Genomic DNA, 25,856 nt, shown 5'->3' on the forward strand with positions numbered 1-25,856 from the left:
CCTGCCACCTCATCGGCGCTTACCTCCAGAGAAACATAGAAATGAAAATTGCCAAGACCGCTCCGCTGGTAGTCATGTGCGAACCCCCAGAGGTGTTTAGTGTTGATTATTTCTTCAACAAGGGGTTGCTGCAGACTCAAAGCACCAAGACTCTCTTCTATTCGTTGGGAGACAAGGTGAAGGCAGAGCCGGAGGAAGCCGAGGAAGCCATGCCAAGTGAAGAGTTTGAAGAGCTACGCAAGGAAGTCCAGGACGTGAAGAAAGAAATGCAGTTGATGAGGAGAGAAATGATCAAGGAGCTTGGTGGGATAAGGAAGGAATTGATGGGGAATCGGGAGGAAGTGAAGACCCTGAGGGGCAACATTGCTGATTTGGCGGTGAAGAGCGCCAAACAGAATGAGCGAATGACGGAAGCGGTGGAGATTTCAATGAAGATGTTAAAATGGTTGCAGCAGACGCTCCCCTTGACCCAGTCGAGGACAACTCCTGGGTCCAGCAGTGAAGTCAGGCAGCCCACTCAGAGCAGTCCCTCCGTCAGGCAGACGCAGCAATCGCTCAAGCAGTTGATCCCCCCGGCCGTTCCCATGCAAGTTCCAGCCCCACCTAAACCAAAGTCTATAGTGAGGAAGCCAGTACCTGAACAAGCAACACAGGAGGAAGAAGAGCTAGAGCAGCCAGCAAAGAAGAAAGTCAAAGTGACCCGACCCGGAATTCCGCCCCAGTCTGGCTCTCGAGGGAGCCAGCCCCAGAAGTGAACCACCATCTCTTGACCAAGTAACTTTTATTTTTCGATCGTTTAGTTTTTATTTTTTTTATTCTTGTTATCTACGTGTGTTTTATAATTGTTGTGTCTTCTCCCACTTAGCCCACTGCGTGGTCTAAGTGTGAGAAGTTTGTATTTTCTGTTTTTGTTGTGTTTTCTTGGTTTTCTGCTTTTATTGTGTTTCTTCTCCCACTTAGCCCAATGCTTGGTCTAAGTGTGAGAAGTTTGTGTTTATATAATCTGTTTTGTTATTTTGCATTGATCTCTCTGTTCCCCCCTTCACGACGATGGCTTGGGGACAAGCTTGAGTGAAGTGGGAGGGGGAGAGGAGTCAATGCATTACCTTTGTTTGCATGTTAAGAGTCTGTAAGTTTTAAGTGTTGTCGCATGAGCCAGTGGATATAATACGGCATGATTCCCACCATTAAAAGAATAAATCTAATCAATTACAGACTACAACTAATCATACTAATAATAGAAATAACGAAAAAGCTTAAACCTTCCTTCCTCCATCATCCATGTACCACATTTTATAATAATACAAATTTTTATTGAGAAACTCAATAAAAAGATACATATCCAAATCCTAAATTTGTCATGCCTCTACCACATACATGAAATAGTCGATTGCCATTGCCACCTGCATCGAAGTAGTTTTTTTTGTTTTATTATAAATATGAAGATTGTCATTGAGAATCATCAAGAATTACAATAAACAAATTAAACCTTAGCATGGATCATTCTCTTTTGTGAACAAATTAAATCGCTGCAAATCAACTCTTCCAACTTGTTGAATTAAGGTGCTTACGAGCAAGGGGCCGTGATGGAGATCACACATGCACCCACCAAACTCAACTGCTCACCCCGTAACAAACTTAATTACTTAATGGATTTGATCCTTTGTGGCTAATAAGGACCACGTTACATGGCCGAGTTCTTGGACGCTGTTCGGAAACTTTTCGACCGCAATCACCACCACGTTACATGGCCTGAATCACCTATCAAGTTCATTAGTTCATGTATTCTTAAAACAAAACATTTATGTATAAAATAATTTTTTTAATATGCAAACACCTCGTAGACTTACGAATATAAGCTTTTTCACTTTTGATGCTTCGCTACTTTCTAGGTCCATTCCTTTTTCTGCTTAAAACAAACTATAGGCTCTTTTAAATTTGCATATACTATAAGTATGGTAACCATCAAGTTCATGTATCCTAAATCTTGTCACGATTTCCTTCTTATACTATATACTCTTTTAGTTTATGTCATCGCCTTTATTTCTAAAATTTCCCACTATTTTCCATTAGCACTAAATAAATCCGCAAATATAGTAGATCTAGTACAACTAAAGGTTAGCACCAGATATTGAACACGAGGAATAGTTTCACAGATTGACTATCGAGTACTTGGTTTCAAATACTATTTGGAAACACATGTTTTGGTTCGGAAAAGCACAATTAAACATAAAATAATTAAATAAACAAAACAGGTTAAAAGTGAGAATGAATTTGATTTGAGAAAATAGTGGAAACAAGCAAAAAACCGGGATTTCACCACTTCAGTTTATTAAAGATACAATTACGATATCCAAACAACGACTTGAGGATTACTAGGTTGAGTCACCTAATTACTGCAGTTGACCGAATAACGTAGATAAAAAGCATTAAGATTGTCAATATTTGTTAATAACTCCTAAAAGCACAATTAGACTCTTATAAGGCCCTCACTCTTAAGGTTACATTTTTTGGGATATTAACTATAATGTCATAATTCCAAATCTAACATATGGATCATCTCTCGATTCCTACATGCCAATAAATCGACAAGATGTGTCACACAACTTTAAAGCATTATAGAACAGAATTGAACGAAGTAAATAAAAGTCTTAGATATCAAAATAGGAATCAGATAAAAATGAACGGTTACTTTCCAATCCCCAGAATTCTACTAATTTAGCTACACATGATGAAAGTAATAGAATTTATAATAAATTAAGATTGCATAAAACAATCTATGATAAAACCCGAAGGTGAATTCTTGAAAGCTTTGGTCTTCTCGTTTGATCTCTTGCTCTATTTTTCAAATGTAGAACGATCTCTTGGAAGGGAATTATGTGGCAAATCAGTCTTTCCTTTAATGATGGAGTATAAGGAGTATTTATAGAGTTGTGGGTGTATTCCTCAATATGGTAGCATTTCTGGCTCAGAAAGGCAAGTATTGGAGGAAAGTAGGTTTAACTAATTCAGCCTCCCGCTTTCAATGGATCGTTGAGACTGTTATGGAGTCTAAACCCTAAACTTCATCTCAGTGGATCGTTGAGACTATTCTGGACTCCTCTGACACTTCTCGGTGGCCGCTGACTCGTGCTCAATGGTTGATGGTCGTAACTCCGTTTCAAGAACAGCTTCCGAGACAGACTGTTGAATGCTTGACAGTCGCTAAAGTGCTTAGCGGCTGCTAACTTGTGCTTAGCGGACTGCTCATATGATCCTATTCCTCCAGACTTCGTTTCTGACCTTGTCCTGCCATTATCTATGTTTATTTTGCATATTTCTTACCAAATACGTCAAAATACCAAAATGTATAAAATATGCAATTAAAGGACACTATTTGCATGATTGACATTCAAAACTGGCCAAATAAGGGCCCTAAAAACATGCAAATCTGTGTTTATCAATATCCATAACAAAAAAATTGTCGGTGCCTTCTTAATCTATCAAGCTACATGCGTATCAACTGAGCGATGAAGATGACAAGTTGCATGCCACTGGGTTAGTCCAAAAGTTGTTTCGAGCATACATGTACTTTTTACAGTTACTCAGATATATGTATACAAGAAACCCTAGATCCACTTATAACCCTAATGAAATAAAATAACATATATGTATACAAGAAATCCTAGATCCACTTATAATCCTAATGAAATTAAATAACATTAATAATGATTTATTTTATACTACCTCCTTCCACAAAAAATAGACAAAGTTGTAAATGACACAGGTTTTAATGTGCAATTGGTAAAGTGAGAGAGATGGTGGAAAAAGATGGTGGAATAATGCTAGTGGATTGTGGGGTCCATATTTAGAATTTGTTTAATTTTGGTGGACGGTACAAAATGGTAACATTAGTCTATTTTTTGTGGATGGAGGTAATAATAAATACTCCCTCCGTCCCAAGATATTAGACCCCTTTCTTTTGGGCATAGGAATTTAGGAGAAGTTGTTTAGTGGTGTAAGTGGAGTTGGTAATAAAGTAAATTTTTACCATAAATAGAAATAGGTCAAGTATGTTGGGACACCCCAAAATGGTATATGAGTCTAATATCTTGGGACGGAGGGAGTATATTGGAAAACACATACTCCTATAAAACAAACAAGTATAAAGCTTTTGCATTGTAGGTCGAGTAATGGAATAGGTCATCACAGTAGGTGACTCGGCCAGTCATTTGCAGAAGAAAATATTTTCACACCCTAGATAGGCCTTGGCTACCTATCGTGGAACGCTGCAGTATCAGTCTAAAGGATTGACGTTGCTTGTTGAATCTCCCGGCAATCCATGATTTCTCGACCACGAATCTTCGATTATATTCCCACGTCCTTGATTGTTCATCCATGTGGGCGGATCTTGAAGAATCAATAATAGTGAGAACTTGGAAAAAAAATATGAAGGTGTTTTCAGTATAATTGATTAAAGATGAGAATGTCAACTCCATAAGACATTGCATGTAGTTGGATACTTTCTGGATCCAAACACTTCTATGGTAACAAGAAGTTGATGTTTGATAGTCTGGCAGTTATATGCATGTTTTAATCGATTGACGAAATCGAAAGAAGAAAAAGAAGATAGGGTGCTTTAAGAATTGAATGTGTACACAACCTCCGAAGATGAACTCTAGTTTCTAATTAAGTATCATAATAATCCCTTTGTCCCTAAAAAGTATGAACTCTTTCTTTTTTAGTATGTTCCCGGAAAGTATGATCTTTCTAATTTTGGAAACTTCTTTCTTTCTAATGAGGTGGGACCTATTCTCCACACACAACATTTTAAAAACTTTTTCTTTTTTTTTTATCTCTCTTACTTTCCAAATTATTCATTAAAACTCATGTCAAACCAAATGTTAATATTTTTCAGGAACGAAGAGAGTATGACTATGTACAGTGACGGAACCAGCATAGGCCAAGCCAGCGGGGGCTTGCTGGTTCCTAATCACTAGTACCACCAGATATTGTAAGGGCGCCACCCAGTTGCAGAATATGTTGAGTGCCTAAGGAAGCCATTAGTATTTAGTGGAGTAGAAGCTATTTAATATAACTTCTATTTAATTCTTGACCGAATATCTCTCTCTATATAATATACTATCCCTATGGTCTCTAGCTGCTGCCTTTTTTTTTTATTTATATATTGACAGATAATGACTCATTTATTGGGAGTATCATTAATCCCCAAGAAGTAATAGTAGTTTTATAACTCTAAGTCATATTTATTTCTTTTTTCCTGCCTACAAAACTATACTATCAATTTATAAGTTCTAATTCATGTATCAATTTTGCGTGGTGTATGAATTTAGTTCCTCGTATCATCAATTTATGTATCTATTTTTTGTGTATTAGATGGTGTTCTCTTTATTTTTGATTTGTATACTTTATTTATTTTATTTTTTTATATTAGTTGCTAATGAGAGTATGAGTTTAGGGGATATGGTTTCATACGAAAAAAATGGTACTCTCTCCATCCATGAAAAGTAGTCCTATTTTGTCATTTTGGAATATCTAAAAAAAACAGTCTCATTTCTATAAATGAAAATTTTCTCTCTCATATTTTATCCATTTTTTCTCCTTTATCTCATAATTTACCTACTTTTTCTTCACAACTCTCTTACTTCACTTTTTTTCTCCTTCTCTCTTATTTTACTAAATTTCTCATTAAAACTTGTGTCATTCACAAAAGAGACTATCTTTTTATGGACAGAGGGAGTAATATTTTAAAAAAATTATAATCTTTTTAATTTTATGGTGAATAATTATAAAATATTTTGTTATCAAAGTGTCTTAGAATCTTGGTGTGTAGTTTCTCTTGAAAAAATGTTATTCTCTTTGACTTTTGTAAAAAGGTTATAAATAAAATTAAATATTCTGATACTATTATTGTAACATCCCACTTTTTTCGAACCCTAATTTTTTTTGAGACGTGAAAATTTTTGCATTAAATGCTTTTAATGCAATGATATATATGGATTAAATTATGAGTAATTATTTGCATGACTCTTGTGACCTAATTGCGAATTGGAGTTGAACAGACAAACTTGTTGAGTATATGACGTGGCTCTTGAATAGTCAATATTGTGGAAAATATGACGTGGCCGTGGATTGGTCAAAGTCGTTGAAAAATGTGAAGTGGTGAAATAATTGTGGTGAATTATTTTCCTAAGGGATGAGTGAGATTTAATAGGATCACTAATTAATTGCATGGAATTTTCGACCCCTCCCAATTTTGGAAAGGAATCCTATTTTTCTTGAATTTAATTATTTCTTGGGATAATTATCCAAATTAAATCCAAAGTCCGAATATTCCTTAATTATTCCATAAATTTTCGGCCCTTATGTTGTTTCTAGGTGGATTTTCGAAAATCCCCTTATTTTATGGGAGAAGGGATTTTATTTTATTATTTGATCTCTTATTTATTCTCTTCCATAGATAAATTCAAATATCCTAGCATATCTTGCCAAATCTAAGAAAATCTTGCCATATCCTATTTAAATTAGGATTTTAATTAAATTCCTTGTAAGGAATTGAAATTCACGCCTACTTCCATATTTTTAGGGAGGATTTATTATTTTATTCTGCTCCGTGATATTTTATTCTACTCCGTGAAATATTTGAATTAAATCATAGGCTAATTAAATAGCCAAAAATTCGAAACCCCCTTATTTCTCCTAGCAAATCACGCCAACTACAACCACCAAATCTCCTCCAAATCTTTATTTATTTAATTATTGGATTATATCTTGCACTCTATAAATATAGGAGGAGAATCAAAACCCTAGCATCACAAAATCACGCCCCCACTCTCCCAAAATTTCGATCTCTCTCTCTCCCACTCTCTCTCAAATTTTCTTCTACTTTTCTCCATTAATTCTTCATCTTTGGAGAAGAATTGATCCTAACATCCCTGGTAAGGAATGAGGAACTCTCATAACCCGACACTTCAGTGGTGTAGCATTAACTTAAGAGAGAATCGATCCTAACATCCCTGGTAAGGAATGAGTGATCGAGTGAATCCAACAATCGGGTAAGTAGAAGGCTATCTTGACAAGCTGACAGATTGGCTAGGTAAAGGAAGGGAAAGGGCCTATTTGGAGAAGTGCAACCTATTGAATTGACCATAATCTTGTGGGGACAGATGCCTAAAAATTGAAGCTAGCTCATGTATATGTGTTTATGTGTTTATATGTTTTTCTTATATTTTCTTAGTTTTTTTTTTTTTTTTTTGTGTCTAGGTCTAGGAGTCGGTCAAGAGATAACCTTGCTTGAAATTCGCCTTATTCTTTTTCTTTTCTTGTCTTTATACTTGAGGACAAGTATGGTCTAAGTGTGAGCAGTTTGATAAGGCTAATTTCATGCATCGGTTATATGTGAAAAATGTTATAATTTGTTGGGTCTAACACGTTTCCTAAGCCAGGTGTGTGAAGAAAAATCGCTAGATCGAGGAAGTGTTGAAGGAGATGGTCTAGCGAAGGAAAGGAACGAAGTGAGCAGGATTTAAAAGAAAAGAAGGCGTGACAGAGGAGTCAATAGCTGAGGGCAACAAAGTCTTATCTATACCTCGCTGGGCCCCACTCCAACGCCTATATATAGAAGAGCATGCAACGCACATCGGAGGAATTATCACTTTTTCACTCTTCTTAGCTCACACACATTACACACACTTGGGAATGGGAGATCTGGGGTAGTCGGGTACGAAAGGTTACTTTCTTTAGAAGTTTCGCGGTTGGTAACACCTTCCGAGTGTGGACGAAGATACAATTCCTTTTAATTTCAGTTGTTTTGCTCGTTTTGCTGTCGAACTTCATTTTTGGGAGTCGACCTGGTTGTTGATGATACTTATTGTCTTCCGCTTGTTAATTTTCGTTTAGCAGTTGAATTTCAAGTCAATTTGCGTAGATCTCTCTGCTGGTAGTTTATTTCTGCAAGTATTATGTCGATCTCTGTTTTATTTTGATGTTGTGGTGTTTGATATGGGAATTTGGTGATAGATCTGTGGTTTATTGACTGTTTGGAGTTTTTTTGTTTGAATCTGAAGTGATGAAGAGTTTCTGTTGGTTGGAGTTCGTGTTGGACGCTTGGATCCGGAGTGGATTTAGCGTCTGAGGTTGGATTCGACGTGAGAAAAGAAAGTTGTTAGATGGATTCGAGTTTTCTTCTTGTTTTCTGTTTTGCTTCGTCTAGTGTCTGCAGATCTGTTTAGTTCTTCGTTGTTTATGCATAAATTTGATTTAAAATTAGTTTGCTCTGTTTTGATTTCGTTCATGTTGAATTTCGTATGAGTTTTACGCAATTTGGTTGTAGAAGACGATGTCGCTGTTAGTTAGTACTAGAGTTAGTTATTCTGCCAGCTTTTCGTACGAACTCTGTTTTTTTTCAGTCATGGTCCCCACAGTCGGTTTGTTTCCCTAGGTCTAGGTAAGTAGAGTATTTCTCTTAGATCAAGTGTTGAGCAGTTAATTTCCTTTGCAACGTTCTCTTATAATTTCGCCTAGGTCTAGCTGTTAGCTTAGGAGTTTTAAAGATTCCCAAGTCAAGTTTAATTTGTTTTCCTCAACCCAAGAAAATGAGTTGCAGCAGCCAACTCCAAAAACACACCCAAATCCTTGAACATGAGTATTACGCATCCTTCTCTGTGGGATCGATCCCCACTTCCCTATACTAGGTTTAGTAAAGTGGTTGAGGGTTTTTTGAAAGAAGTGCTATGTGTGTCCGACGACCGGGATTTCCTGCGACCAACGAGTTCCTAGACCGCGTGATCTAGTGGATTTGCTGGACCTAGGGAACCTGTTATTTCCTTTTGAACACACTGTACGCAACTCACAGACTTTTCAGTTGCAAATATATGAAAGTGGAGCGATAAGGGTGGATTAAACTGTTATGTCATGCCTATGATTATTTTGGATATTGTGTGTGCCTGATGCCTAGTTTGCGAGTGCGCTCCATTAGGCTATAGGGCTATATAAACGAATTCGGGTCTGAGTAGGGCCGCAAACCCTATCAGGCTAGTGTACACGGGAGATCGGGAGCTGTCCTTGCTAGTCGGCCGGTCTCGTGGGCGAAAGTGTGGCCACACTTCGACGCACCATGATATTGTTGATTGATGAGAAAATGGGAGGTATTGTTTGACTGGCCAGTCCATGAAATATTTTTGTGATCTAGTGGATTTGCTGGACCTAGGGAACCTGTTATTTCCTTTTGAACACACTGTACGCAACTCACAGACTTTTCAGTTGCAAATATATGAAAGTGGAGCGATAAGGGTGGATTAAACTGTTATGTCATGCCTATGATTATTTTGGATATTGTGTGTGCCTGATGCCTAGTTTGCGAGTGCGCTCCATTAGGCTATAGGGCTATATAAACGAATTCGGGTCTGAGTAGGGCCGCAAACCCTATCAGGCTAGTGTACACGGGAGATCGGGAGCTGTCCTTGCTAGTCGGCCGGTCTCGTGGGCGAAAGTGTGGCCACACTTCGACGCACCATGATATTGTTGATTGATGAGAAAATGGGAGGTATTGTTTGACTGGCCAGTCCATGAAATATTTTTGTGATACTCGATGCTATTCTTTAAATTATTGCTAAACCTCGAGTTCACTATGGTAAGGGTGGCATAACTATAAAATGTTTTGGCATGAGTCCACTGGGTATGTTTAAAATACTCAGCCCTGCATGTGTTTTTCCCTATGTGCAGGTTGAGCGGCGACGGGCGGTCGGTGGTGTTGAGACAGTTGAATCGAATAAAATGGTTGTTTGGAACTTTGAGTGTAGTCGTGTCTTCATACATGGCTTCGCTTTCTCTTAGATTGCTTCCGCTGAATTTTTGAAACTATTTATCTTTGCTTGATTTGAACTTATTTCTTTGAATTGGAATATTGTGAAATATTGCGTTTTGTTGGATTTACAACAAACCCTTGACTTTTGAGCTTAGCCTATGTTATTTATTAAATCTTGATTTTCGTGATTAAGCCGTTGACTTATTGCCTTGATAGTTCATTAAACACTTGGTCAAATCTCTTTAAATGAAACCCTAGTCTACGTTCTTGTTGCCTTTAAGCGCCTAAGTAGCAGTCGCCGTATTTATTATGGCCAAGACACTAAGCTTTCACAAAAATTTACAATCAAGATCTTAAGCTTGATAATGTAGTGCTTTTGGGTGTGAGCGGTGTTGGAGTGTTTTTTAGTAGGTAAGTGATTTAGTTACTATGATATTTATAATAACAATTATGTGATTAATTATATTTATTTTGTAGATTCATACAAAAAAAAAGCTCTAACATAATACGAAGCAAAGATTTGGTTTATGTGAAATATAACCAAAAATTGGATGATAGGAACAAACTAGTGATACCGATGGATTTGATCATATTATTCTCAATGACATTGATGAGTGCAATGAGTGGTTGGTTGGGAGTTGGACGATGATGATGATGTTGATGTTGATGGTAGTAATCATTGGGCTCATAATAATGAAGATTATTTGATTGGGATATGGTGTGTAAGGCATCAGGAGTTTGAGAGCCTAGGACATATACATGGCTAGAGAAAACGAAAGAATCTTCTATACCAAGTTCAAGTTGTGTTAGATATTCTAAGAAAAAGGAACCCATTATATCTAGAAAAGGGAGAGGCAAAGGGCTTATAGATGAAGCATTGGAAGATGAAGAATTTGTGGATAAAGTATTCGGAGGTCAAAGGATGAAGCAATGAGTGCCAATGATGAAAATGAAGCAATGGATGTCGATGATATTGATGAGGATAAACAAGAAGACTATGTTGAGCTTGATGCCTGATGATTATGATTGCTTTATATTGTGTTGAACTAAAAGACTTTAGTTATAGACTGGAATTATTAGACTTTTATATAATTGATTTTGATATTATGCTTTATTAATTGTTTTAATAGTTTTAGATGTTATATTTTTATTATTTTCTAATATTTTATTTATATACATCCCGAGATGGGGGAGTGTTATATTGTTAACTCAATACTTAATTGCTAACTATAATTAAATAATAGCCATTAGATATCCAAATCAAAGGTCTAGATTATCAGCTCTGGAATGTCAATACGATCAACAAAAAACGTCTATAAGGGTATTAAGGTCAATTTACAACAAATTAGTTGTAACTAACTTTTGAAAAATATTTCACAACTTTAAAACGCATATAATTTTCTCGATTTAAATTATTTTTTCGCACTAATATATCAAATTAAAAATAATTTCATAAGGATTCTAACGAGATCTCACTTGCATATGTTCCGATGTCAAAATTTGAAAAATATTTCAAAAAATTTCATAAATTTCACTAATAGCTCTATATCAATACACGGCACACAATATGTCAATATAATGTTTGTACAATGTCAATACGAAATTGTATTGACATCGTCATGTCTTTGTTTTAATGTATTTCATACACTGTATTGACATTGTGTTTCTAAACTCTAAATTTGATAGTTGCTATTATCTTTTTAATATTAAAAAATGAAAAACGAAATTACACATGGCAATTTGTAGATCTTAAGATTTCTAAAATCTTATGGTCTTAAATTAGTTGTAATTAGCAATTAAATGATGAGTTAGCAACTGATCAATCAGTTGCTAACTCATCAGATCAGTTGCTAACTCATCATTTAATTGCTAATTACAACTAATTAGACCATAGGATTTTAGAAATCTTGTGGTCTACAATTTTCCATGTGTAATTTCGTTTTTCATTTTTTTAATATTAAAGAGATGATAGCAACTATTAAATTTATGGTTTAGAAACACAATATCAATATAGTGTATGAAATACATCAACACGAAGATATGACAATGTCAACACAATTTCATATTGACATTGTACAAGCATTATATTGACATATTATATAAGTTGTATTGATATTAAACTGTTTCTTCAAAAATAAAAAAAAATTATTAAAAAAATTCAAATTTTGACTTCGAAACATATGCATGTAGGATCTCGTGAGAATCCTTATAAAATTATCTTTAATTTGATATATGTTGTGTGAAAAAATAATTTAAATCGAGATAGTTATATACATTTAAAATTTTGAGATATTTTTTAAAAGTTACTAATAACTACTTTGTTGTTAATTGACATAAATACTGTAATTGACATTTTTTGTTCATGGTATTGATACTCGGAGTTGAATGATCTTAGCCTTATATTTGAAGATCTAATGCATATCATTTAGTTGTAGTTAGCAATATAACACACCCTTATTCACCCCTATATAAGTTTTATTTTATTTATTTAACTAATAACCGCCATATCCTGCCGTAGAGTGATACGCATCCTTGGCGGTTTTCGAGCGGACCGCCATACATAATTGACAAGATTTCCTGATAATGACCTAATCCGCACGCTTTGTCAGCCATAACCTTAATCCAACAGGAAATTTTCGGGTTCTTATTGGATCCTAACTCATTTACTTCATGCATGTTCGTGTTGGGTTTTTGTGTCATGTAAAATTGACAGTCCTAGAATTATCTTTAGTACATTATGATACACTTTAGTTTGACATGATAACATGACACGAATAAAACCTACACGATAAAATATTATACTTACACAATTAAAAACAAGTTATGACATGATTAAAATTCATCATAAATTTAAGTCTAAACAATAAAATTAAAGTAGAATATTTTTCTAAATAATAAAAATAATAATTTGATTTTGGGTAATTGGAATCCAATCCGAAATCATCATTTTTCTATTGGGTAAACCTGATCCGAATCTAATTAATCTTGATTTGAATATACTTACTTCGGGTGAGTTCATGTCAAATTTTCATAATTTGTCCGAAATTGTCAACCAACTTATTTTCTTAGTACTTGACGTACAAGCTTAACAAGTGTCATATTTAAAAGTAAAATACAATGAGGTCATTACAATAGAAAGTATTACCATTATAATGGAGGAAAATGATTAATTCTAAGAAAATACTATTCTCTGTCTTATAAAAAATGATATGTTTGGGCGATGTATCAAAATTTTAAGAGATTTGTTTTATGTGTTAAAGTGAAGAGATAAAATATATTTTATGTATTGATTTGAGGTCGTAAAAACTAAAAATTACTTTTAAAATAGACTACATAATTGATTCTAAACGATGTCTAATAAAAATATCAATATTTATGAGTTTATCACATTCTATCAATATTTAGGCCTTTTTCCAACTTTGCCCTTGACCTGAATCTAAACGTAATTGAATCGCGGTATTTTAGAACAATATAGAAGGGCCATCATATTTTATTACCCAAAATACCCCTCAATCGGTGCAAAATGACAGCTCAGCCCTCATACATTTTCTGAGTATCTTCGTATTTCTTCTGAAAATTTAACAAAATAAATATACGCGCACATAACTCAGTTCTCACGCAAACTCTGTTTCCATTTTCCTCAAATTTGCAGGAAATAATTAAGAATTAATCAGGAAAAATGGCGACTGATCAAGAAGCTATTCAAACGTTCATGAGCATTACCGGCGTCGATGAAGCCACCGCTATCCAAAAACTTGAGGTAGTTTTTAGTAGAAATTAGTGCTATAAATTTATGTTATGTGCTAGTGTTGTTTTTGCGATATGTTTTCCAATTTTTTTAAATGTTTTATCTGATCGACAATATGCGGTGTTGTTTGATTGCAATTTGCAAGCTGCGCGAATGTATTTGTAAATGTATTGGTAGTTTATTAGGGTTTTCTTTTGTTCAGATTCTTATGTTAGTGTGAAATTGAGTAGGTTGAGACTAATTTAGTTTTAGGAAAACTAACGTGCTAAAACTTTTGCTGTTGTATTGCTGGTAGTGGTTTTATATTTTTGGAATTTAGTGACTATGGTGGTTATTTTATAAGCATTTTAATTGTTGATCAGTGTGGTGTTGTTCGAATCAGTAACCTTTTTTACTCGCCAAGATACCGGTTTTGGTGGTGGTGATGGATTCTATGGGATAGAAAACATTGATTCTTTTATTTTCATTTTAAACCAATTACATGAGATGCATTTATGGAACAATTTAGACTCGGATTTCATTTTAATTGCTCTTACAATCTGAGTCTGTGAGCTTGGAGATCTTAGGACTATTTGTAACTTGCTAGTCATTACACATATGAAAACCAACATTCTTCGTGTATGCTAAAACTTGTTGTGTTTGGTAAGCATGACAGAGGTGCTGATGCAGTGAAATAAACAGTGTTGAAGGTGGTTTAGACTTTAGACTTTAGAGTTAATTCTTCATGAAATCAGTTATTGATTATAGCCCTTATGGGACCAAGAGAGAAACACATGCCAGATTTGAAATATCATATCAGCATGTAAGTACTCTATTAGGTTTTAGAAATGTTGTGATTTTTGCGCATTATGCGCAACATACCAATGAATTTATGTTTATGGCACCTACTGAAGTAAAATAATTAAGCTGTTGAAATATTGGTGCAAATGATGCAGTTTATTTTTAAAAGTTTGTTACTATTTAGGAAGAAAATGCCAGTTATAGATGAAACATAGAAGATATGGCTATATAAGGATAGTAAAAATTAGTTGCTAGCTTCAAAAGTTGATATTCAATACATTCACATTCATCTCCTGACACCCCCCCCCCCCCTCCCTGCACACCCACACCCACAAACAGATAATTTCTTGAAGCAACCATGCTTCTTACACAATAGCTCTTTCCATATATATCATTTTAGTTTAGTCAATGGGCCGAGGGCTAAATGTCTATTAGCCCCATTCACTAACGCATAAGCTTTGTTTGGTTGATCAGTGACTCCTAGCTACTTCACCATCTCTGTTATTGTATTTGTCAAAGTTTTAATCAGTTCTATAGAAGACTTAGATTAGATGCTGGGTTAGTTAAATTTATCACTGACCCCCCCCCCCCACACACACACATTAGCTGTTTTATCTTCTTATTTTCTTAACAGAGTCAGTAATATGTAATGTGAATGGTGAATCAAGTAATTTTACCAGGCAACTACTCAGCTTGTGTTTCACGTTCCTCTTTGTTATATTCCTGTTAGATTCATATTGGTTTAAGTTAAACTCATCTAGTTTCCTTCTTATCTATCCCTGCTCTCAAACTAGGGGCTAAGTATTTTTCCTTAGCTACTATCATGAGGAAGCTCAAATTTTTCTACCAAAAAGCTATTTCATATAGAGGCACTTCCTTCCACAGTGGAGCCATCGACCTACTATTTACTCCTGTTATTTCATTTTTGCCATAATGGTTTTAAACTGTTTGCTTAAGAAACTCTAGTTTCTGTATTCTGTTATTTCTCATTTTGTTGGATGCCAACTATCTGACTTTCCTTAATTGGTTCAAGGAGCTTACTCTCTGTTCTCTGAAATTAAGCTGCTGTCGTTTCTAAGTCATTTTTGTATCGTTCTCCTGTCTTGCTTGAGCAGGAGCATCTAGGAAACCTCAATGAAGCTGTCAATGCCCATTTCACAGAAGGGGATAGAAACTTGTTAGTGCTTCCACCTTACTTCATCGTAACTTATCTATTCTGTCGTTCTGTTTGATTAAAGATAATTAAAAGCTAAAGTTAGTATGACTGATTATGGTCAAGATAAATTGCTTACTTTGTCTGCATACAGAACTCAACCGACATCTTTTATGCCTTCTCGAGCTGAAGACATGGATATAGATGATCCTGTTCCATTTGAGTCCAATAGACTTCCACCTTCCTTATTACCATTTGAGAGAGATTTAAATCCATTCTCACTCCTTGATTCCAACTTCCCTCGAAGTATTTTTGACAGGGGTGATGCTTCAAATAGGTCACCCTTTGTATCACATCCAAGAGAGGTGAGGGAGATCCCAATTGAGGTGAAAGATGAGACTGGCCGTTCTGGTGGCGCTCCCATCATTGAAGATGTAACTGAATCTATGCATGAACATGGAACTGAAGTACATGGAACAGTCATAGTAGAGGATGAAGATGATGACAAATCCCTTCCGTTTTTACCAACTACACGTGCTACTGCACATGGGATTGAAAATAGCTCCAGATTTTCTGAACCAAGTGCTCCGACTATTTTTGACGTGCCTGACTATGGAAATGATATAGAGGAAGAAATGATACGTGCTGCCATTGAGGCTTCCAAGCAGGAGGCTGGAATGTCAAGTCAGGTACCATATTTTAGCAAATTATGAATCGGTATATTTACTGAATGGTGCAATAAATCACTGCTGGCCATATTTTGTTCTGATGCAGGATGTTATCAATCCTGCTCCTGCACCGACACAGTCCCATTCAGAAGATGCTGAGTTTGAACACGTCGTTTCCTTATCATTGCAGGTTTTCTCTTCTTCTATCTGCTATATTTTTCTAACTCTAATGCTGCTCAGCTAATGGGAAAGCGGTACTAGACTGCAGAGCGGGAAAAAGCTCTCAGGGAACAAGATGGGAAGGCTACACCCTCTGGAGTGGTTCAGATACCAGGGGTGTCAGATGAGATAGGGAGATTATCTGAAAATGGAAGGTGAGCCTTTCTGTTACAAATGAGATTGATAAACTACAGTTTGCATGAGTGTCTACATGTTACGATTCTGCACATAATAATAATTTTGTTGCCTGGAGTGAGATAAGAAATTAGTATCTGCAGGCAATCTCAATTGGAGGTTGGAAGTACAACCTTGCCAAATGAAGCTGAGGATGTGGAAGAGCTACCACTTGTCAGACGTAGGAGAAGACGTGTGTCTTCAACCCCTATTGTTACTTCTGAACAAAGTGAAGAAATTGATGATACACCACCTTCCAGTCCTCCACAAGAAAATTATGTTCCCCCACCCCACCAAATTAGAAATGAATTTCCATCCGATGAGGTGACAATATAACTCTTGAAATTCTTAACTCTTTATCTCGTATCTTTATGTAGTCTTCAATGGACTAACATGCATATCGGGATAATTATTTTTTTCTATTGTCTATGCATAATAAAAGTGGGGGGGCATCTCATCTGAGGAACATGATGAAGCTGTAATGCTTGAAGCGGCGATGTTTGGTGGTATCCCTGAAGGAAGTGGTTATAATTTCCCTTTAGCACCTCATCATCTATCTCAGAATGGTTTAGGCGCCTCTATGGGTCCTTACCCCAGGCATATACCTCGTCCTCCATCACCTTCTCTTACTGCCCAGCGTTTGATACGAGAGCAACAGGTTAACATTTCATGCTTTTAGCACCAGCTAGTTTTCAGGGCTTTGATAGTTTGATTACAATTCATGCTTTTCTATCTAGGATGATGAATATCTTGCTTCATTACAAGCTGACCGAGAAAAGGAATTGAAGGCCGAAGAAGAAGCTGAAGCTGCTCAGGCAGAAGAGAAACTCAGGGAGGAAGCAATGCGCAAAAAGTTGCAAGAGGAACAGGTATATACGTTGAAATTTTTTATTAGTTAGTTGAACTTTTAGGCACCTATAGAGCTGATATGCTTCCTTGGGTTCAGTTATGTCCTGTTTATATTTTTTTTGTGAAGGGTGCTCATTGAAGTCCTGTATGACTTTTAGGTTTTATCAACATAGTATTGGATCATGGCTCTCTGTCACTGACTCACTAATTATGAGAAAACACCTTACATACTTTTTATGACACATAGCACTAGAATCAGAAATCCAGACGACCATCCATCCTACAGTGGCCTCTTTTGCTACCCCTTGCAGTGAGAATTGATTAGCATACCGGATTAGTTCTTGTTTACCCAGCCTCCACCTCTCCAGCCTATCTCATCTTTCCGTGACCTAAAATACGTTCCCATGTGCAGCTAAATGAATTTGATGAAACCTAGGTCTTTTTTTCATGGTTTGCTTGTTACAACTCTGTGGATATGTATATTATGTTGTCTTGTGCTGTGTTGTGTGCTCCTTCCTGTCTTGTGTCAGGCTTTACTTTTTCATCTTCTATTACTCAATAATTTCTGCAAGCTTTTAGTTCTATTTGTACATGTAATAAGGCCAGCATTCTTTCAAAAAATAATTCATCTGTTCTGCTATTTTAAAAGTACTATGGCCTGTATTATCAACTTATTATGCCATCGTAACAAAATATGGAAAAGGTAGTACACAGTTATATACATCCGATTCAATAGCATGAGACCAATCTCAAATCTCAATGGTTGCATTCTTTTTCTGTTGTTTTCACAAAACATTGGAAAGGGTCACTTAATATATAGGTTCAAGTGGAACATGCAGCCTTGTTCAGTGAATGGATCCTTCATAGGAATGATTATAAGGGTTTATTGCTGTATATAACACTACTACAATAACCCGTATTTGCAAATTTTGACCGAATTTTAAAATGGTGCAACTACACCATCTTTTAAAATTTTCTTTTGAAATTATGACATCCCTAAATTTATCATTGAAGTTTCCGACATCAAACCAAGGCTGTTTGAACAGTGAAACAGCATAGTTATATTGCTGAAAAAAATGATAACGTTGTAATTTGAAAACCATTACAAGGTTGATTTGTAATTGCAATGTATTAAGAAACTGTGTGAAAGTTGAAACTTTGGGTAAATTTTGTGTTGTTTGAGGAATTGTACCCTTACATAATTGCCAACTTATTAGTCTGGCATGGAATGGAGTCTTTCTGTTGTTCTTATCTGCAATGCTAGGTTTTGGTTGCTTTTGTGATGGTGTTTTGAAAATTATAGCCCCACTACAAATGCTCCGCAGAAAATTAAGTCTTGAACTAATAGTGGTTTTAAGAATTTACAGCATGTTTCATTTATATGCTTACATAATAGTACACATTTTTGCCTAAAATTACACTTTAGGCACAAGACTAAGCTTAGGAAGATTTTTTTAGTGGGTAGGGACAGTTTCTCTCTTCGAATCTTCCAGGTGTTTATAAAAATTCAAAGTTGTGAGACTGCAGAAAAATGAGAGAGTGGTCACCTGTAGGTTTGGAGCTCCTATGTTTGTTGTGCCTAGTGATTGTATGGTGTTATCTCATTAAATTGGACCACATTACTATTTGGTGGTATGAAGTGCTTATTTCCTGAAGGATGCATGTCTTCTTGTTGTCCAGGAAAATGAGAGACAATTAGCTGCAAAAGAGGCATCCCTTCCCGGGGAACCAACTCCTGATGATGAGAATGCTGTAACCCTCCTTGTGCGAATGCCTGATGGAAGTAGGCGGGGACGACGGTTTCTCAAGTCTGACAAGCTACAGGTAACATGTTGTATATCTGCTCTCCCTGGGCTAAAATATCAGGTGCTAAATGTAGATTGCCGTTGTGTTTTATTATACACGTACCAAAGGAATCTTGTACGATGAAAATGAGATTTAAATCCACTCTATTATTGGTTTATATCTGGTTAACTTTAGGTTTGGAAGATAACAAACCATATCTTTAATAGCTGAGGAAAATTTGTAAGAAATTTATAGTGATCATTTCAGATTTGTGCATCCAAAGATCCCTCACATTTGTTCACCTCTTCTCTTGGTGTTCCTTACTTAAAAAGGTCATGCATAGTGGGAATACAATTGTAAAAACCACTGCACATATTCATTCATCTTTATACACTTCATTTTATTAAATGGTTTTACCTTTTGACTAAGTTATTACATTCAGTGAGTATAATAGACTGGTTCAACATTTTTAAATATATTTGATTGGATTAGATATGCATAATATTATTATAGAATGCCTTTTGGCGAAGTTATTGCATTCGGTGTCCTTGTTAACCGAATTATGTATTGTACATCTCAATTGGTTGCACTTAACAAAATTCATTTACAGCTATTTAGCTCACTTGAGTTCATTGTTTTACAGAGTTTATTTGACTACATTGATATTGGCAGAGTGGTCAAACCTGGCAGCTATAGATTGGTAAAACTTTTGTCACACTGTTTTCCAGAGAGAGTCCTTAATATAAGAAGGTATAACTTAGGAACTTGATGATGTTTGAATGCCTGGTATTTCTTATTTTCAGGTAAGGCCATATCCTCGACATGCTTTAGGAGATGGAGAGAGACCCTCAACTTTTGATGAATTGGGTCTAACCAGCAAGCAAGAAGCCTTGTACCTGGAGCTGATATAAAATATGCTTATTGTTCAAAGCTTCAAGAATTCGGACCGTACAGTACCAATTGATCTCAACTCTTGCTAGTGATCTGAAGATGTGGGGGTTGTTTTGGTTGCGTTTGGTTGAATGATAGGACTGATATTTGTTTCATTGCGGGCATGATTTTACTCTCATTTCTATACAAGTAATCAACTTAAGTGAACTTGAAAAAAAGGTTATTAGACTAGAACCAACCGACTACATTGTGTCGTATTAAATCTGCCCTTACCTTTTGGAGATGGTTAGAGAAGTGGCCTTTTGCTTGACCTTATTGTCCCTTTCCTGCTATTAATTTACGTGAATTGGAGATTGCTATTTCTATGTATATGCTTGATTTTGGTGTTATATGATTGAGGTTTCTTCCTGCTGGATTGCTTGGACATTGTCGTAAATTCTATAGCTGAGTCGTATTCCTTTTTAGGTTGTCCCATTGTAGCCGAGTCATTTCTTTTTTTGGCAAAAAATATTTTACTCTCTCTTACTTTACCCTCTTTTCATTTTTCTACCTTTTTTTCATTTTTACTTTATTATCATTATCTTTTTACTTAACTTATTTATTTCATTTTTACTTTATTATCATTATCTTTTTACTTAACTTATTTAAAACAATTTTTCTTAAATCTCGTGCTTAAAAGAAATGCTTCTACTATAGGGGGGCTATCAAGTTTACTTGAGTAATTTGAATTTAATTCTTTAATTTTTTATAAAGATCTTTTTCATTTTGAAGTACTGTGTTTGGACCTTAGATATTGGCACTCTCGTGTTGTCAAATTTTAAAATTGATTTTCATTTATGTTTATCCTCTAAAATTAGTCACAGTACTAAAAAATGACGGATGAAGTATTTTACTTTAGTGATTTTCCAATGAAAATGTTGATAATATGGAAAAATAACCTAACTGATGGTTTCAAAAACCCATAATCAAGAATTTTACTCGAATGCTAAAAATGATGAAAACATGTATACTTACATATTTCGAATTAAAAAAAATCCCAATAATAATTTATGACTTATCCTAATGCTAACCCTAATGCTAACAAGAAAATGAATATATTTACTTAAGTAGATGTGACTGATGTACAGGGCAAATTGCTCTTATATATAGTGTCCCACACTACTTCCCATAAACTGAAAATCTATAACCCCAATTGCTATGGGAATGCCAATTACTTGACCTATGCCTGTTTGAACAGCCTCAGTTAATCATGTCTTTCTTTAATAAGAATCAATCCGATCTTTATAACGCGCCTCCTCCGAATGAAATCCAATGGGATCCACGGAGATAATGTCTTCATCCATAGGTTCCCAAGTCCCGGGATCAATCGAAACTTCGATTCTTTCTGAACTACTAATTTTCAAATGGTATCCACACTATTCACAAACATTCATTTGTGATTTCAAAAGTTTCTTATAATTTAATGCATAACAATTTTCGCATTGAAGCCACAAATGCCCATTTTTTGAGTTGCAGCGAGATCACTAGACCTTTCTCTTAGAGTTAAATCACTACTCTTAGCACGGGTTAGTATACTGGACCCCCAGCCTTGACTATAAGTTTTTAAGTATAATTGTTGCATATTTTTCCTATGATTATCACATGTTGGATAGAAGATGAAGTATAAACGGAAATAGTGAAAAGTGACACTTTTATATATTCAAATCTAAAAGTTGTTCATCAACTTTATATTCAAAATATATATTCAAGTTTGATTTCAAATACATAGATTCAAATCTAAGAGTTTTTCATCAACTTTAATATATATTCAAGTTTGATTTTGTAACACCCCTATCCGACCGTTTGTCTGCCGAATAGATGATGTTACAAAAGAGGCACCATTAAGTACCATCAAGTATGACAATTTAAAATTTTCATTTTCTTTATCTATTAAAAAACCAAATATTTAGATTATTAATACTAACAACCATTACAGAAGTAATTTAGTATAATATTTAGAGCTAACATGCCACAACTAACAATTCGAAAGATCTATCACTAACAAGACTCAGTGACCCACCAAGGATGCATCGCTGAGACAAACATGAAGAAACCTCGACAGGTACTCTCCACTGCCAACTAACCTGTAGCACACCCAACACTTTAGTCAACATTCTTTATAAACGAAAATCATGTAACTAAAATTGTGTAGATTCAAATATTTAATTTACTAATAATTACCACGTCCATCATAGTATTATCGTCATAGTAATTTCTAACATAAATTGGGTAACATCTCTTCTGAAACCAACACATGCCCAGATGCTAACAATAGACAATATTAATCACAAAATATATTAATAGTCATCAACATTCACATAGGAACAAGTATTCCAAGGGATAACTACACAACGCAATACCAAAAACCAACACATATAAATATCACCAGCATTTTAACATATCCAAACACATATTGCCCCATCAAGTGCTTAGTGACAAACCAAGGTACGCGGACCTAATAAAAAATAGAATCAGACGCGGGTTTGTGTCCTTGAGAGGACTCCGCACAGACCACCCGTTTAGGGTGCAGATAGATAATCAGACCACCCGTTTAGGGTGCAGACAGATAATTAGACCACCCATTTAGGGTGCAGACGGATAATCAGACATATCAAATATAGATATTGGACAGATTCATATCAGATAGATCCAGATAAGATACATACACACATAGGGTCTTGTTAGGTTGAGATTTATGAACCTAATTGAGAATTGAGATGCAATCTCAGCCACTCATCCAGAATATTTGTGAAATGTCAACAGCACGTAGTTTATGTCAACACGGGGGTATAATTGTAATTTTTTTAATTTTTTTAATTTTTTTTAATTTTTTTAATTTGTTTTTTAAAAAGTTCATTTTTTTGTCAACTATATATACAATTCATGTCAACTACACATCAAATGTCAACAACTTTATTCAATAAATATTATTTGACATGAATTGTGCATGTAGTTGACATTATATTGTGTAGTTAACATGAATTGTATATGTAGTTAACATGGATTGTACACATAGTTGACATTATATGTGTAGTTGACATGAATTGTGTGTGTGGTGACATGGATTGTACACATAGTTGACATTATATGTGTGTAGTTGACATGAATTGTATATGTAGTTGAAAAATAAAATAAAAATTAAAAAAAATTAAAAAATAAATTAAAAAATAAATTAAAAATTAAAATTAAAAATTTAAAAAATATATTTATTAAATAAAATATACCATGATATTACCATTCTATCCTTTCATGATTAATTAATCTAAAGATATTTTCCATGTGGAAAAATCTGGACCACTCATTTAATAAAAATGAGTGGCTGATATTGCATCTCATTTCTCAATTAGCATAAAAAATCTCAATTGATCACAACCCCACACACACATATATATAGATATATATATATAGGGATGTACTAGTATAACAACTAATTTTAAAGTTACAACGTACATCCAATCCGGTGCTGCCATGTGGCACAAAAAATGCAATATTGTAAACACTAAAATGCAATATATATTTGTAGAAGCTATAAATGAATTTCAGCAGATTGCATTTTTGTTATATCAGATTGCATTTTTTATTGTTGAGTTTTGCATTTTAGATATTGACTGTTTAATTTGCATTTTATATATAGACGGATTGCATTTATATATGTGAAAATGCAAAACTCAACACTATAAAATGCAATTTACCTACGACAAAAATGCAATATGCGGAAATGCATATACAACTATATTGCATTTTTGTGTTTAAAATATTGCATGTTTTGTCCCACATGGCAGCACCAAATTGGATGTACGTTGTGACTCTAAAAAGGGGCACCCTAGTGCTCCCCTATATATATAGTGTTGAGTTTTGCATTTTCACATAAATTGCATTTTATATTGTTAAGTTTTGCATTTTCACATATATAAATGCAATCCATCTATATATAAAATGCAAATTAAACAGTCAATATGCAAAACTCAACAATAAAAATGCAATCTGCATATAACAAAAATGCAATCTGTCGAAATTCATTTATAGCTTCTACAAATATATATTGCATTTTAGTGTTTACAATATTGCATTTTTTGTGACACATGGCAGCACCAGATTGGATGTACGTTGTAACTTTAAAATTAGTTGTTATACTAGTACAGGGATGTGTTAAAATGACAACTCCTCTTAAAATAGCACCATACCACCATTCCTAGCCAATCATTTGTACACGTGGACGAATAATCAGCTGCCATGTGGCAATCATAAAAAATTCGCAAGGGTAAATTTACGCGGACTGCAACATCCAACACTCTAGACTGCAATATCCAATACTCTAGACTGCAAGGTGACGCGACCTGCAATATCCAATACGCTAGACTACAATCTATAGATTTTGCTGTAGATTGTTGTCTAGCGTTTATACTATTGCAATCTAGCATATATAATATTGCAGTCTAGCGTGATGTCACAGTGTCATTTTAAGAGTGTTGTCATTTTAACGCAATACTCTTAAAATGACAACACTCTTAAAATGACACTGTGACACCACACTAAACTGCAATATTATATATGCTAGACTGCAATAGTATAACGCTAGACAGCAATCTACAACAATCTATAGATTGCAGTCTAGCGTATTGGATATTGCAGGCCGCGTCACCTTGCAGTCTAGAGTATTGGATATTGCAGTCTAGAGTATTGGATGTTGCAGTCCACGTAAATTTACCCTTGCGAATTTTTTATGATTGCCACGTGGCAGTTGATTATTCGTCCACGTGTACAAATGATTGGCTAGGAATGGTGGTATGTTGTTATTTTAAGATGGGTTGTCATTTTAACACAAACCTATACATATATAATGTCATTTTAACACAAACCTATACATATTATATATGTATAGGTTTGTGTTAAAATGACAACCCATCTTAAAATGACACTGTGGCACCACTTATACAGCAATATTATAAACGCTACACAGCAATATTACAAACACTACACAGCAATCTATAAATTGTTGTATAGTGTGTCGGATATTGCTAGACTAGAAAAATTGCTGGATAAAGACCAACAAATTGTTGGCCGTCTTTTTCAGATTTTTTTTTTATTTTTATTTTGCCACGTGGCGGCTTATTATTCGTCCACGTCTACAAATGATTGGCTAGGAATGGTGGTATGGTGTTATTTTAAGGGGTGGTGGCACCCTAACATGCCCCTGCGAAAAAAAAGTTGAAAAACTCGGCCAGCAATTTGTTGCTCTTTATACAATAATTTTTCTTGTCCAGCAATATCCAACACCCTATACAGCAATCTATAGATTGTTGTGTAATGTTTGTAATATTGATGTGTAACGTTTATAATATTGCTGTATATATGGTGTCACGGTGTCACTTTAAGAAGTGTTGTCACTTTAACACAAACCTATATATATATATATATATATATATATATATATAGGGGAGCATTAAGGTCCTATTGCACCCTAAGTGTCTATTTCCTTCTTAATATCAACCATTAGGTTGATGAAATGGATGGACTAGATTAAATGGGGAAATCTGAGCCCGTATTGCATTATTAGATTAATTATGTGCATTATATGGGTATAATTGTAAAACAACAATGAAGAAAAATGGAAGGTGCGAGAAATAAGCGGGATTTTCCATCTACTGATTCTCTCTCTCACTCCAACCGCCTCACTCCTCAAACCCACGATTGAATTTCATCTCCCCTAATTCCCCCCCATTTCCAAACCCTAGCCGCTACTCC

The 25,856-nt window shown here is 35.0% G+C and overlaps 1 protein-coding gene and 1 pseudogene across 3 annotated transcripts; both read left to right on the forward strand.

The window, feature by feature from the left end:
• The first annotated feature begins 1,688 nt into the window (after positions 1–1,688).
• Positions 1,689–10,822, forward strand: LOC148934202 (uncharacterized; annotated as a pseudogene).
• Positions 10,823–13,388: 2,566 nt separating this feature from the next.
• On the forward strand, positions 13,389–20,480 carry LOC125222563 (plant UBX domain-containing protein 8-like). Of its 3 annotated transcripts, none has more exons than XM_048125246.2 (11): positions 13,389–13,565; positions 15,449–15,510; positions 15,641–16,175; positions 16,261–16,344; positions 16,416–16,528; positions 16,643–16,871; positions 16,990–17,205; positions 17,285–17,416; positions 19,077–19,220; positions 19,825–19,881; positions 19,985–20,480. In XM_048125246.2, the coding sequence occupies exons 1-11, from the start codon at positions 13,485–13,487 to the stop codon at positions 20,090–20,092; spliced, it is 1,761 nt and encodes a 586-aa protein (XP_047981203.2). In that variant the 5' UTR covers positions 13,389–13,484; the 3' UTR covers positions 20,093–20,480. The 3 variants fall into 3 exon arrangements, with proteins under 3 accessions (XP_047981203.2, XP_047981204.2, XP_047981205.2); XM_048125247.2 differs by having other exon boundaries at positions 16,652–16,871; XM_048125248.2 differs by having other exon boundaries at positions 15,824–16,175.
• The last annotated feature ends 5,376 nt before the right edge of the window (positions 20,481–25,856 follow it).

Source organism: Salvia hispanica, chromosome 1 (genome assembly GCF_029641045.1).
Source record: "Salvia hispanica isolate PSC_SH4W2 chromosome 1, Shi_PSC_v1, whole genome shotgun sequence".
In the NCBI taxonomy this organism is placed as follows: Eukaryota; Viridiplantae; Streptophyta; class Magnoliopsida; order Lamiales; family Lamiaceae; genus Salvia; species Salvia hispanica.